Below are 15,713 nucleotides of genomic sequence, written 5' to 3' on the forward strand. Positions count from 1 at the left end.
GTGAATTAAGCGCGACCGCAAATATTCATTTGGACAGTTGTAAAGTTGGGGCTCGTGGAGTTTTTTATCTGGTACGGGGGTTTCACGGTTAGCGGACTTTACACTCACTAAAGCTAGAGAGTTGACCAAATTAAAAGCGGCTGAAAGTAATTTTTACACTAGAATTGCTCAAACTTTTAAATCAAAATGTATTATTCAAAGAAACACAAACGTATATAATATAAGATCGTATAAGAATTCCAACCATTTGCAGTGTTTAATGAATTTAATTCCCGCGCCGTAAGGGCATCTCATAGTTGATTAAAATACAGTTTACCTACCGAATGCAAAGAACTCGGGGTCCAGCGACAGGACTCGTGGACTGAACTACCTACAGGACTTGCCGCTCCCTTCCTCCTTCTGCATCAGGATGCAAAAATTACAAAATGTGGCCGTGTACGGGGCATAAATAAAATTACGCACGCTTATTTTAGTCTGCTTACAGGGAAAACGAGGCTGATGGGGCAGTGGATGCTACCGGATTGGGGGTTTGGAAAAGCGGCAGGATGACCCCACTCGAACCAGCGACTGTCGCTTTAACCACATGGTTTTAATTTGGCATTTAAGCAGTGGCCGGGGGCCAGAACTCTTGACCCGGCTCATAAACCAACTGCAAAATAATAGCAACAACAGGAACAGAACCCGAAACAGAAACAGCCGACCGTGTGTGGTTGCGAAAGGGCGCAGCTTAAAAATCAAAAAGTTAAATTGATAATGAGTCGCAATTTTATGTTTACTTTTTGCGCCCCATTCGTTTTCTGGGTGACCCGAAGTGGTCCTTCTGCGCTTGGTCACCCAAAAGAACCACTTGACTGCAAATGATTAAATGGCATGCTTTAAATTAGTTCCCTGTTTATTTTTGTGGCGGCAACTGTAAGTGTTGAGTTAGAATTCGGTTGGAAATCTAGTCAAAATCCTTAGGATTTTAATTTTATTATGCCATTGTATTTTGATTATGCCAGAGCCATCAATTCCTTTCAGACGCTATAGTATTTCGGTACAGCTTACAGTTTTAACTTATTACTGTTTTGTAAAAAGTCCGCCATCCTTGTCCCCATCCTATCCATTTTCCATATGATGGATGCATCGTTTGCTCACTTCTCCGGAGAAAGTGTTGAGTGTTGAAGCAACATTTGACTAGGACCACGCCCATGGCCAAAAATGGCGGGTTATGCGCTGAGGTGGGCATAAATTCTTAATGCCCGCCCTTCGCAGTATGTGCCTGGAATTCATCATGAGGCGAGGAAGGGTTTGGAGTAGGTCGCTCGAGCCATGCATAAGTAAGCGACAGCCATCCATCCATATATCTATCTAGCTTTCCATATGTCCTTCCATATCCTCCATATGCTCTTCAGCGGCGAAAGAGCCCAGTCAGGGGCAATTTTGGCCAAAATGCAAACGTTTGCCACTTGACAAACACGCGCCTGTGATTTGCTCAGCCTCCCTCCTTCGATCCCGATATACAATTTTTATGACACTCGCAAATGCTGCGATATCTTGCCCGAAACCGGAGGCACATGGCGAATGTTTGGCTGCACACAGCTGAGGATGCTGGGGATGCTGAGGCTGCTGAGGCTGCTGAGGATGCTGAGGACGCTGGGAATGGATGGATGGCCACTTTGCATTATTCATGCAACGTCAAGGAAGCAAACAAATTGATAACTTTATCGGCAAAACATGCAATGAAATGTCTAAATTCGTTGAATTCCCTCTGAACTTTCGCTGACTGTTGTGTGATTTGGATTCGAATCGCTTTCGACTGTCTAAATCTTGAGCTGCTGCGTTTTTAAGATTTTATATTCCTTGGTGACAGGGCATTTCAAGTATGCACACAAATTGCACTCGGGATGCGTCTGTGCTGGCTTTTGGCCTCCTGGCCGCCAAGCTGGTTAAGTGTCAACTGCCGGCGACACCTGTAAATTGTGGTTAACACACGACCACCATCTCCATCTACCTTCCTTTTTTCGGTGGCAGTGTCCGCTTTGCGGTCAAATGAAATTTCTAAAATGTTTCCCTTTGTTTTATGGCGCAGAAATCCCTCCTCTCCAGCTTTTGGCGGAGGAAATGCCGCGAGTTTCGTGACTGGGCAGCGGATCCGTTTGCCCATTAAGTCCGGAAATTGTTAGCACGTTAGTTAAGGCCAGTTAGCCAAGTTAGCGGGTGAACTGGGGGCCCACAGAAGTGATGGAGTTTGGGAAATAACTTTGCCCGTGTCGCAGCGACAATAGGGCCGCTGTGAAGGCCGCTCTCGCTATCTGTGAATTCTTTCGCTGAGATGTTTTTCATATGCAAATATAGAAATTTCTTGTACAGACTTTGTGTGTATATTCCAGGAAATCGCTGCGATTCTTATCAGCTTTGATAAACATGGCGAGTGGCAGTCCAAAGAGGTTCGAACCAGGTGAGTAATAAAACTAAGCAGTTCCTCTAACGTAGTTGTCCCTTGGAGCAAAATCAATTATTAATTTTCGTTTTCATTACGCACCTGTGATTGTAGACCCAAGAGCGGATCGCTCTTGCTCTACTCAAGGAAGAAGGTGCGTTACCGACGCGATGGATACTGCTGGAAGAAACGCAAGGACGGCAAGACGACGCGCGAGGATCACATGAAACTAAAAGTACAAGGCACTGAGGTGAGTCGGAGGAGCATTTCTTTCTTCCGCGGTCTAGAGGCTTTCGTAGCTACACAATTAGGCAATTAGCCGGAATCGTTTTCCAGCTATTGCCATCATTTGTCAAGGGGTAAAAAGTGTCTTCGATTGCGCGGACTTCCCTTGGAGTCTCCTTTTTTTTCCATTTCGTTCTTGACCGTGTGGGGTTCCTTTGGGTGAGTTATGATTTCCCGCCGGAAGTTGACATAAACTTACGGTGTCCTCCCCTTGTCTCGTGGAGCAATTCGTCCGCGGCAAGTGTTTGCTCAAGGATGTGTGCATCGCCGCCGTTGTCTGCTAATGAAATAAGTCTTGCCAAGGGTTAAGCTTATTTATAAGGTCTGTCTGTCTGTCTGTCGGAGTATCCATCCCCGCGGCCAAGCCATTACAGAAACATAAAAACATTTGGCAATTTCACGCCAATTTTTTGCACAATTCCTCGGGCGTTTGTTTTTGTTTTTTCTTTAGCTTTTGCAGTTGTTTTTATTTTAATTTTTATTTTAATACATTCGCAAGTAAACGTGGCCGGCGAAGATTTATGCAGTTGGCAGTGCCGGCGGGGTGCCGTCTTCTTACATGATAACTGGGCCCAAACGAGGCAGATAGTACAAAGGAAATGCCATGGCGAAGCAGAAGAAGTCAGCGGCATATCGCGGCCAACGAGAGCCAACAAATTTATCAGCGGGTAGAAGAAGCTCTCAAAAAAAATAAACCATGATAGAAAAAGGGGGAAAAACTGTGAGGAACAAGAAAAATGCGCAACGAAATGTTTTATAAGACAGGGAAGACAGGGAAACCCAAACCCTTTTCCTTGGCTCTTCCGCTTCGATTCGTTGGCTTTCGGTTTGAGTTTGAGTCCTGATTTTTGGCACTTACCAAGTCCAAGTGGCGCCCCCTAGCGTGGGCGGTTGGTAATTTAATTTGAGCTCCACTTGCTCTTCGTTTTTATGTTTTCCAATTAAATGGATTTCTTCTCCACGGGGTAAGACGAGCTGCGTGTGAAGCCGAGTAGGAACTCCCCAAGTTTTAGTCCTTTTTTATGCTCTTGTTTGTGTTGCCGAATTGATAAATTGAATTTCCTTCGATTTCTGCCCCCTCTTTTCCACAGTGCATCTATGGTTGTTATGTACACTCGGCCATATTGCCCACATTTCATCGCAGATGTTACTGGCTGTTGCAGGTAGGTTTTGCCATCCTCCTCTCACTTGACATATTTAAATCCTGGGAGGACATTGCTCATCTTTTCCGTGTAGAATCCGGACATTGTTTTGGTGCACTACCTGAACGTCCCATATCCGGATGATAATAAAATGGCCGTGATTGCACCCAGTATCACACTTTGGGGCGATAAAAAGGAGTGGACCAAGGAGGAGCTGGTCAGTCAGCTCAAGCCCATGCGTAAGTATAGATTTGAAGAGTATAGTATTCGATTCATAAGCATAATACTGTCTGTACTTATATAACAATTAAAACTGCAATAAACACGCCATCTTTGCCGTGGTTTTGTTACCCGTTAGAAAATCTATTCTCTTCATTTGGTCTTAACTTTTTAAGAAACCTATCCGCAGAAAAACAAGTTTCTCTGTTATCCGCTAAACAAGAAACAGTTCTCTTATGAGATGTTTACTAATGGCTGTAAAACAATATAATTATTGAAGCTCACTTACACAATTTTCAGTATCCACAATCAATTCCGACGACGACTCCGACTCGGGAAACGATATAGAAATATCAGTAAGTTAAGAAGAGATTAGAACTCAGCCGTAGAGCCAACTGAATTGCATTTTTCTCGTTCAGACGGCGGAGACGGTGGAGTCCATAGTGTGCCAACTGATGGAGAAGCAGAGGTTGTCGCGCCAGGCTGCCTTGGTCAAGCAGCTGGACTGCGGGTGCGGGGATGGAGGCTGTGTGGACGGAAAGAACTGTACGCATCCCGTGATGCGACGATCGGCAGCCATGCTGAAGTCCTCGGTGCAGGAGAAACGGCTAGGCGAGCCTTTCAACAGCAACGCGCCCAATGTGGTGGTGGCCAGCAAGCTCTACTCCCGATGGGCGGAGCGGCCCAGGCAGCACGTGGACAATCACGGCCAGTTCCACAACGTCACACAGCAGTTGCCGCAGGAATCGGCCATTAAGTTTCAGATCATTCCGCCGCAGCAACAGCAGCAGCAGGATGGGAACTACCTGCAGCAGCAGCAGTATCGCGGAGCAAGTCAAATGCTCGCCGCAAGGAGTAATCTGGTGATGCAGCAACAGCAACAGCAACAGCAGCAACACCAGCAGCAGCAGCAATACCACCAGCAACAACAGCAGCAGCACCAACAACAGCAGCAACAGCAGCAGCACTTGAGTCTACAGCGATTTGTTGCCAGTCAAGGCCAGAATTCGGTGCATCTCAATCAGCAGCACAGGCTGCAAATAGCCAATACAACGATCACAGCGACACCCAGAGATCCTGCGACGACTCCAGCAGCGGCAGCTTCAGGAGCAGCAGCAGCCGCCTCGAATATTATGGACACCGAGCTAATTGAAAACCAAAACCACATGACCACAAACAAAATCACAAACTCCGGCAGCAGCAATAGCAGTGGCAGCAATGCCAGCAAGCAATTAGCAGCCCAAACAAACAACGAATTAAATGTCGTAAATAATAACGACCCCGGCAACAATAACTTTATGTACAATCAACAGCAGCAACTTAATGCTTCCAGCAACAGCAACAACAGCAGCCAGCAGCAGCAGCAGCAACATTATTATAAATTGCAACAGACAACAGCAACCCCAACTAGTGGTCAGCCGCCTCCTCTGGCGCAAGTTCAACCCCACTCCTTGGCCCAACCTCCCGTGGAAGCCATGTGCATGTCACCCGAGCATCGCAGCAGCAGCCAGGCCACACCTGCAACGTCTTCCGCTGGTAGCATCCCCTCCTCCATATCCATATCCGTGTCCGCATCCACATCCACATCCACACCCACTCCCACGACCATATCCACGCCCACATCGGGCACTTCGTCCACTTCGAGTTCCTTACAATCGATTATCGATGGCAATCAGCAGCAACAAATTACAACGACGTCGACGGCAGCAACTTGTGATAATTTAATGAGCGCCAATGCGCTCTCTGAGGTGAGTGCAACCGCAAAATCGACTGCAATCATTGTATTTATGTTGATTAAATTCAAACTTATTCAGCAGCAAGACAACCACACAGTCAACAATCAGGCCACAGAAGCCCCCAACAGGAGTCAGCTGCAATCGCAATCGCAATCGCAGTCGCAGTCGCTATCTCAATCCCTGAACCAAAATGGTTGTGCAACTTACAGTGCTTCCAGTGATAACAGCAGCCAAATTAGTGACGAAAGCAGCAGCTTCGGCGGTAACAATCAAAACAGCAGCAACAGCAGCAGCAGCGAGGAGGAACCCCAGGTGGAAACGTTGAGCTTTTTCAACGAGACCTTGGATCTGTCCCACGAGGATATTCAGCGCACTCTGATAGCGAATATGCCGTACAATACGACAGCAGCGGGAGCCACAGCACCCAGTACAACGATAACAACGGGAAACAAAGCAGGCAAACTCGAGTTAAATCAACAGGAGGCGGAGAAGAAACCCTCGATGAGAACAGAACCCGCAGCCGAGGTTGAGGACGATGAGACCGACGATGTGTTTGCCAATCTGGATGCCTTCGATATGCTCGTGGAGTTTCCCGAACTCGATTTGGATGACAAGCAGGCCCTGAATAACACGGCGTTGGAGCAGGGCTCCTTTTTGGGAGAGACTGCACCATCGCAGCCACGCAAGGTACACAATATATGCGACTTTAGTCCCGAATGGTCGTACACGGAGGGAGGCGTTAAGGTTTTGGTGGCCGGACCTTGGACGAGCTCGAATGGCGGAGCCTATACGGTGCTATTTGATGCGCAGCCCGTACCCACGCAACTGGTCCAGGAAGGAGTACTCCGCTGCTATTGTCCAGCCCACGAGGCCGGATTTGTGACTCTGCAGGTGGCTTGTGGTGGATTCCTTGTTTCCAACTCCGTGATGTTCGAGTACAAGCTTTCCCTGCTGGCGGATGCTCCATTCGATGCCACCAGCTCCAACGATTGCCTGTACAAGTTTACGCTGCTTAACCGCCTGTCTACCATTGACGAGAAACTGCAGGTGAAGACGGAGCTTGAGCTCACGGTAAGTATTAACGTTTTGGTTGTGAATTCATGTCCTACATTAAGATCTTTTGGACTTATACTCGTAGACCGACAACACTGCTCTCTGCTTGGAGCCAAACTTCGAAGAGAAGCTGGTGGCATATTGCCACAAACTGATCAAGCACGCCTGGAGCATGCCCAGCACAGCTGCCTCCTGGACGGTGGGCTTACGTGGCATGACTCTGCTCCACTTGGCCGCTGCCTTGGGCTATGCCAAGCTCGTGGGCGCCATGCTCAATTGGCGTTCGGAAAACCCACATATCATTCTCGAAACCGAACTAGACGCCCTCAGCCAGGATGTCTACGGTTTTACTCCGCTCGCCTGGGCCTGTGTGCGTGGCCATGTAGAGTGCTCGCTGTTACTCTACAAATGGAACCACAATGCGCTGAAGATCAAAACACAGGCACAGCAAACTCCTCTGGATTTGGCCAGCATGCGGGGCCACAAAACCTTACTGGCGCAGATGTATCGCTTGGAGAAGGAGCGCTGCCGCAAGCCGCAACTGCGCGGAGGCTTGGCCAATCTTTCTATGAACATGGGCGTGGAAGCGGAGGCGGACGAACAGCACCAGAGTTTCAGCGCTTTTGATTTGGAACTCCAGCGGAAGCATGATGGCGTTTTTCTGAGACCTGTTGCAGTGCATAGGTAAGGGAGTGCCTCATTTTCGATTTTCCATAATTTGTATGTTTCCCATCCGAACCCACAGCAATCAGAGTCCACCCAATAGTAGCAGTCGTTACTCCAAACGTTCCTCTATAGATAGTGGCATTAACATGGACATACGGAGCAAGTCTGGAAAAGCGCTCGCCAGGCTCCATAGGTATGATTGAAGCTGAGTCGCATAAGACGTCCACCAACTTTATTTCTAATCTTTCAGCAACTTTGAGAGCCATGACAGCTATGCTCTGGGCGTTGACTCGCCGTTGGACTCACTGACTGGAACCAACTGTCTGCTATCGCCGCTGCGCAAAATGGACTTTGCCCTTTGTAAGTTTGGGGATCAGACTCTGCATGTTCCCAACTCCTAGTCATAGACTATATTTTTATGGAATGAACCAAATGCTCAAATTTTCTCGGTAAATTCAAACTAGGCGAGGTATCTACGGGCGAATCGAGTCCCGTGCACGACAAAGATTGCGACGACAATTCAACGAGCGCGACCGACGTGACCATTGGCAATGATTTGGCCCTGCCCGATGCCGTTGTAGGTCAGTGATGGCAGACGGATGGAGCCCTGCTCCATTCTCAATCCAATCTCAAAGTGTCAACCCGTAACAAACTCACCCGTTATCTGTACTGTAGCTAAAAACATACTAACCATGTGGGGATGGCTCTCGATGTTGTTGATGTTGTGTTGCTATTGCTGTTTGTTGTTATATGTAATCACGTATTTGGGGGGAAGCTCGTTTAATCAATGTAAATGTTCGTTATTAATATTGGTTGCTGGTTGTGCGCCCTAAATGGGCGCTTTTATCGATGTCTACATTTAACCGATTACTACTAATTTTAAACTAACAAACACTCGCCGCCTAATTAACCACGAATTGATCGTTGTAAATATAAATCCGAGGTGTATGTAAATAGCTAGCTAATCACCCTAAACACAAAAATCATTGCTTGTCGGTGTATAATACAAATAATAATTAGCCGTGTTCAGCGACTTTGATTATCGTGATCAATTTGGAGAGTCATAGACGTAGCTTTGTCAATTTAAGCTCTATTAGATCTCTTGGCTAATCGAGCTTAAAATAACAAAGAAAATATTCGATACTGTATATGTGTACATGAAAGTGTCCAACTCAATTATGTAGACTCGTTTGCCATGTATTTGTATGAGCGATTTGTTTGGAAATAATGTTGTAATGAGTTTGGTGTAATTTCAGGGGACTCCGATGCCAAAGTTCTAACTTTAGCTGAACACATTATAGCAGCTATGCCAGAACGGATCAAGGTGAGCTTCTATTACTGCTACTGCTTCGTTGAAAGTGGTTCTAATGTGATTTATTCCCTTAGAACGAAGCCGATGAAATGATGGTGCTGGGCAGTCCCTTAACAGAACCCCTAACTTCAGAATCTTCTGCGCTGACGGACAGCTTTATGGATCCCCTGCTCGATTCGCTGCCCAACACACATTTCGACAGCGACTTCAGCTTCGATTTCCATGACCATAGCTATCGCTATCACGACGTCAGCACGCCCTGCTCCAGTTTGAGTCCGGCCAGCTCGGGACCGCTGCAGTCCCCGGCCAGTTACTCTATTTTGGGAACCGATCCCTCAGTCAGTTCGCCCAGTCCCCCGCCATCCACCAAACAGCTGACGGAGTTTCTGCACGCCTCCAGTATCTCGTCGTATCCTTTTGAAACGGATTTCTCCAAGCTAACCCTAACAGACACGGAGCAGCGAGAGCTCTACGAGGCAGCCAAGTGCATTCAGAAGGCGTATCGCTCGTACAAGGGTCGACAGAAGCTCGAGGAGCAGAACAAGGAACGGAGCGCTGCCACAGTAATCCAGAACTACTACAGGCGGTACAAGCAGTACGCCTACTACAGGCAGATGACAAACGCCGCCCTGGTGATTCAACATGGCTACCGCTCCTACAGACGCAACAAGCGATTCAAGAAGAGCGGCTTGTGCTTGAGCAGCTCCAGTGATCATGGAAGTGTGAGCAGCAACTCCCAGTGCCTGTCCAGCTTTTACGATCACTACAAACAGGATCAGCAGCAGCTTCACGAGATGGGCTCCCAGCCCAGCACGCCTAAGGAAACCAGCCCCTCGGGTCCCTTGAAGTGAGTTGGAGAACTTAATAGTCCTTTAAAATATGCACATATTAAATTAAAACAAATTTCACAGGCGAACCTACTCGCAGTCTACTCAAAATCAAGCTGCCAGGAAAATTCAACAGTTTATGAGACAATCACGCATCAAGTAAGTAGACTAATTGGTCCGACTAGTTAGAATTAATGTAATACTAAGCTAACTCATGGGTGATGTTGTTGCACGCAAGCATTTGGGATGGCAATTTGGAGACTGTGGTAAGGCCGTGTGTATACTTTTGGTTTGTTTGTAGCTTTGAATTCTCTTAGTGATTTGTTAACAAATTATAAATATTGTTATTTTGCTTTTTCTTCTTTTTTGATTTTAAAACCTTTTTGTTCCTCAACAGACTACAGAAAGAGCGAGCCGAAAAAGAGAAGCTTGTGCACCAACGCAGGGCGGAATACCTTCAAAACTTGCAGTTTCAAGGGCAGCAGGAAATGTTGGTGTGCCACGAAAATAGGTAAGCCAATTGATTTTAATTTTTATTTAATGATTCCAAACTAATGTCACTTTTCTTATAGCATTTCTGCGCCAAGCAGTGGCAACACCAATGCGAGCAACAGCAACAATCTACACCAAATACAATCCAATCAGTGAGGGTCAACTGAGTGAATTTTTAACATAGGAACAAGCTGCACGGTTCCATAAGAATTTATGAATAGCTTTAACAACCGAGTGAAACTTTCTACTTTCGTATTTGCTCCAATTAGGAAAAATAATCCCAAGCACCTCTGTAGTGAAACTATGTTTCAAACTCTCTTTTACACAGACTACAAAAAATCTAAATTAGTAGCAAATACCTGCACTTTAATTATTTTTTCTAACGAATTCTAAGAATCACACATTGTTTTCGACGTGAATGTAGCTTAGGCAGAGGTCTTTTAAGGTATTACTTAAACCTAAACTTAAGATCGGACTCCAGGGAGAAGATGATAACACAATTTTTCCATTTGTCAACTCGAAAGAACTTATTACTGAAGCCTTTAAAAACTTTTTAACTCCAATTGTAGTAAAAAAAAAAGTAGCCTGCTATATACATACATATTATATACATACAATTTAAACCAATATTACGCATGTGTATGCATCTATATAGTTACATTTGTATATAGATAATGCCTAACTAACTAAATTCTAGTCTATTTTAACGTACTACCAAGCTCTGCGATGCGACTAAGCTTGTCTTTAAAGCAAAATACATAAAGAACGAAAACCTTAAACATTAATCCTCGATACTAACTAGATGCTAACTGCTCCTTAAGTTTAATAATAAGACTCCACTGAAAGTCCAAAGTTGTTGTTGATTTCTAAAATCAAATTCGGGTGGACAGCGCAGCAGATACCGATTTATCATATTTCAAAGAAAGTAAACCCTATTCTAATTTCTAATACGGAAGTACTTAATTCGATAATGTGTACTGTCTTAACTTATCTGACTATACAGACTAAGCATAGCTAATAATAGTTTAAATCACAAGAATGGTTAAAGTGTTGCGTGGGCACACATCCAAATCAAAGTGAAGTCAGCCAGAAAACTGATGAAAAGTATTGATACATGGAATTTCCGACTTTTGCTGCTGCAAACCCATTAACCGATTGATCGCGCCAGTCAATCTTAACTGCTTGAAGACACAGCCAAAACACAAAAAGCAAGAAGCAAGAGAGAAAAGTTTTTAAACTAAATGTAACAATAAATGAATTTTTGTAAATTATTTTTGTCCGTCCACATTGTTAGCTTTCATAACATACCAACAAGAACATATATACTTACAAATATACATCATATATAATATAGAAAGAGCCGATACTGATTCGAAAACCTAAAAAACCATTTTTAAAGGATCGTTCTAGTTCAAGTTAATAAACACTGGCAAATGATGGGCAATAGGTGTAAATAAACCAGCTCCTAAACTAAGTCCTGTACGTAGGACACACTTACCTCTAGCAGTCCCGAATAACATGAAATAAAAACCAAGAAATCAAACTCACAAAAACCCAAGTGCAAATAAGGCAACTTTAAGTGCGAGAGTGTAAAATCTGCGTATTGCGATGTGCAAGTGGGCTGTAAGTTAACTTTTACTCGACGAATGTTTGTCACAACCAAATGCGCAGCTGTTGAGTATGGGTGGGATTTAGATCTATCACATTGTTAACTATTAAACTACGAACTATTATACTTAATTCGCACTATTATTACTCTACGAATACGAAACTTTAATTGCATTTTGCTCTAACTAAACTATGTTTAAATCTGATCAACTGATTCGAAATGAAGACTAAATACGATTTCACTACTCAACTGACTTAAGAATTGCAATCAATTTTGTTAACTGTTTAGACAGGGTGTTAGACTGCATGTCTAAGCTGAATACTAAATCCAATTAATTGCAATATTTGCACATACTACACAAGATACACACAAGACACGCTCTGGCTCACAAAAAGAACACACACAGACACACAAATTACAAACCTCAAAGTAGCAACCTGAGTGTGTTTTAATGGAATGAAGTCTTTTTAGATAGAGGGAGGCCAAAAGGCAAAGAAAACTTAAGTACCTTAAGCCAATTGGCACTAAAACTAATCTTAAATCTAACAAACAATTATAAATACTTACAACAGACTATGTATCTATATCGAAGTGGGTGTCTGCGAACGTAGGGCATTTCCCCCATTCTAGTTTTGTTGGTACTTTTTTCCTTCAACTGAACTAAATCTAATGCGACACCAAAATTGTTGATATCTAACGAAACTATACAATAGGAAAACTATTATAACTAATGTAATTGGATATTCGGTACCCACATATCTGTTAGATAATTTATACCTATCTTCGTCCTAATAGAACTTTTAAGTGCGGCGCATGTACGGAACAAGCATTCTTCTTCAACTTCAACTTAATAACTAACCTACCATCCAACTTTGTCCCAAGAAATCCAAATTCAGCTACTTAAACTGTTTGTTTCTGACTTTCAGCTTAGTAGACCAGCAAATAGGAACGGATATGAAACTGTTAACTAAACTTTTAAGCGAAATATACCTAGAGAGTAATCTTTTTAAATATTATACCTTACTTGTATGGGATACTTAGCATGAACTATACACATATATCGGAAAACTAAAGAATGTTTAAAAAATCAACGTATTAAAAGTATATGTACAGACACAGACACTGGTACACCCCAACCACATACGAAACATAGAGTTATATATATGAATATATATATATATATATTGTAAAACAACTTTCCAGTTTCTGTAAAATTGTAATTACATCCAATAAAGTTTAATTCAACACTTTAACTGGTCCTTGTGCAGTTCCTGGGTTATCTTCCTCTCTTGTTGCCGTCCTGACAAACCAATTAGTAATCAATTTGTCTAAGTGAGCCGCCAACCAGCTGGCGCCAGTCATTATCAATGAATTGTCCTTAACGCTAACCCTATCGGTCCGAGAAAGTATCTGCAGGTAACAAAGAAAAAAGGAAACCTCCAGCTGCTTGGGTCAGCGCGCATTTCCTTTTTCATTTTTTTTCCCAGTTTTCCCTTTGCACCTTCTCGTTTTTTTCTGGCTCAGCTCAATTAACACTTGCTGCGTGGCGGGGGTGAGGATGAGCTAATGGGGCGTAGATACATCTGTATCTGCTGGCTGCGTTGTTTCGTAATTACGAGCACAATGCAAAATGCCAAGGCGTTCGCAGTGTCTTGTTAATAAATCAGCCTGCTCTCGGCTCTCAACCTTTTGCCACTGCCTGAAATCGGATGCTGCGTTGGTTGCGTTTTCCGCTTTTCCAGCTCCATTTACACTTGTTTATGGGCAATCGTAGTTAAGTCCAAAAAATCATTTTCCGAATGCGATTTTCTCGCTCCTCGGAGGACGGATCGCTTCACTGGTTGCTTGGTTGCTTTGGTTGCCTGGCTCTTTGGTTGTTTGGTTGTTTGGCTGCTTGACATTCAGTCTGTCAGCGGAAGCTGGGTGTAATGTGAAACCAAGCGTTGCCCTCAGCTAGTGCTTTCCAGCCGCAACAATAAACACCGAAAGCAATTCTCCTCCACGCTCCGCATTTTTATTGTATTTCGGTTTTTGGTAAAGTTGTTGTTTAGCTGGAATTTTCGGGCCATTCTCGATTGTTTCATGGCGGTGCTTTGTTTTTGTGTATTTTATACATTATTTTATGGTCATTGACTGACGCTGCCACTGGAGTGGCGTAAGCCGGCTTCAATTCATTGAAAAGGCCAAAGGTATCCAATAAAATATAGAATGGGTTTTTTAGCTCCTAGTTTTATGGCAAGTAATTAGGTTAGTCCACTTAAATGTAAAATATTTCAATCATTAAAAATGCTGAAGCATAAACAAACGGCTTATATGTGAACTTTCTACCCAATTTAATTGTTACTATTGGGACAACACAAGCTAAAATTAGTTGACTCCTCGAAAAGACTTCAAAGATAAATCGAAAGACTTCAACAAAAAACTTGAAGTTTTAAATAAAACTGAAAAGATGTTCAATGAAATGCGTTGATAGAAGTCTGCATAAATTTAAAAAAAAACAATAGTAACTTTAATAATTTATTTATACAAAGAGAGGTTTTGAGATTAAGGAAAAGGTTCGAGTGGGCTTTAGAAACAGCTTCAAACACACAAAATAATTGTTTTAATGTTATTATGCAGGTTTGGCAACTGAAGTGCAAATCACAGCTAGATTAAAACAATGCATGATTTGAGCCTCCGCTCACGCTGAAAACCCCACAATCCTCGAAATTGGTAATACAATGTTGCCAGCGACATTTTCACGCTGCTGCGGCTAATCAACAATCGATTCGCTGCCATAAAGATACTTTGGAGGGGCCATAAAACAATTATCTGGAATTTAAAAGTCTCTGCACACAATCAAGAATGTGTAGTATAAGTACTTGAGCCAGCAACTCCGTCTGCAATCTGGGTCAGGCTAAACTAAGCTCCGATTGAAGTACGGGTACTTAAGGCAGCCGGAGACGAGTGCAATTTCCGATAATTGACGTCAACCATTATTGGGACTAGCAGCACATCATCCAAGTGAGTCAGACCTAAGTCTGGCTAAAACCAAGTAAACCAAGTAAACAACAATGGCTGTTCAATTGTTTTCGAGCCTGAGCCGCGGGCACCTGTTTATTGTTAGCGTTAGCTGTCAGCGCTTTCCACAAAACTGTTTAAATTAACTTAATTGCATTTAATAGTCTGCCGACGAGTGTTACTCGACTCCAAATGCACTAAACACATCTTGTAGCCCGTCAAGATAGCGAATTCCTATGCTCTCTGGCCAGGAATTAGCATAAATGACATATCAATTAAGGCGACACTCGTATCCGAGAAATGCATTAGATGCTGGCCAAAGGTTTTAGCCACTCCTCCCTCCTTTTGGCCACGCGGCTACCGTGTGCCGGAGTATTCACTGCCAAAGTGAAGAAGCCGAGGCGCGTGGAAAATAAAAAATGAACAGTTTTGCCAGCTAGCCAAGAGGCGGACTGCAAATAACCGACAATAAATCACTTTGAACAAATGTTCAAAAACAATTTGTAAAACAGCAAACTGCAGCAATCGCATCTGAAGCTGGAGTCAGCACAACTAGTTATAAATTTGGCACAAAAAAACGCCACAAAACACACATTTCCAGCCACACTTTGATGAACATGATTTGTGTTTTGTTCGACACGCTGACAAATCACCAAAAGCACCCATGGGACCATGAAGATTCGATCACTTTCCGAAGAGGAGCCGCAGCATTTAGGCACTCTAAAAATTCTGCGGCCAGGGAAACACGACTTTTACCCACATAATTGATTTGATTGCCGATGAAAGTTGCTTCCCCCAAAAAAGGCCAGACCATCAAATTGAGGTCTGCGTCATTATCATTCAGCCAAAAAAGCCCGAGTCACGTGCAGGATCGCTTATTAGCCATCGTTGGAGATTCACTTAAAATACGGCCTGTTGCATCCAGCTTCATCGAACAGGGCTCCAACATG

The 15,713-nt window shown here is 43.7% G+C and overlaps 1 protein-coding gene across 8 annotated transcripts in view; it reads left to right on the forward strand.

The window, feature by feature from the left end:
* Positions 1–13,016, forward strand: part of LOC6528764 — a 34,890-nt gene extending 21,874 nt beyond the window's left edge. For 2 of the 8 annotated variants that reach the window (XM_015198561.3, XM_039370272.1), the window contains 16 exons: positions 2,373–2,440; positions 2,537–2,672; positions 3,799–3,870; positions 3,944–4,088; positions 4,369–4,424; positions 4,488–5,816; positions 5,886–6,875; positions 6,943–7,541; positions 7,603–7,716; positions 7,774–7,883; positions 7,988–8,104; positions 8,780–8,847; positions 8,910–9,682; positions 9,747–9,821; positions 10,060–10,173; positions 10,235–13,016. In XM_015198561.3, the coding sequence (XP_015054047.1) occupies positions 2,373–2,440; positions 2,537–2,672; positions 3,799–3,870; positions 3,944–4,088; positions 4,369–4,424; positions 4,488–5,816; positions 5,886–6,875; positions 6,943–7,541; positions 7,603–7,716; positions 7,774–7,883; positions 7,988–8,104; positions 8,780–8,847; positions 8,910–9,682; positions 9,747–9,821; positions 10,060–10,173; positions 10,235–10,310 (4,842 nt within the window). In that variant the 3' untranslated portion in view covers positions 10,311–13,016. Of the gene's footprint in view, positions 1–2,372; positions 2,441–2,536; positions 2,673–3,798; positions 3,871–3,943; positions 4,089–4,368; positions 4,425–4,487; positions 5,817–5,882; positions 6,876–6,942; positions 7,542–7,602; positions 7,717–7,773; positions 7,884–7,987; positions 8,105–8,779; positions 8,848–8,909; positions 9,683–9,746; positions 9,822–9,900; positions 9,929–10,059; positions 10,174–10,234 lie in introns of all 8 variants that reach the window. The other 6 variants (XM_015198562.3, XM_039370273.2, XM_039370268.2 and 3 more) reach the window with 5 other exon arrangements.
* The last annotated feature ends 2,697 nt before the right edge of the window (positions 13,017–15,713 follow it).

Source organism: Drosophila yakuba, chromosome 2L (genome assembly GCF_016746365.2).
Source record: "Drosophila yakuba strain Tai18E2 chromosome 2L, Prin_Dyak_Tai18E2_2.1, whole genome shotgun sequence".
Lineage (NCBI taxonomy): Eukaryota > Metazoa > Arthropoda > Insecta > Diptera > Drosophilidae > Drosophila > Drosophila yakuba.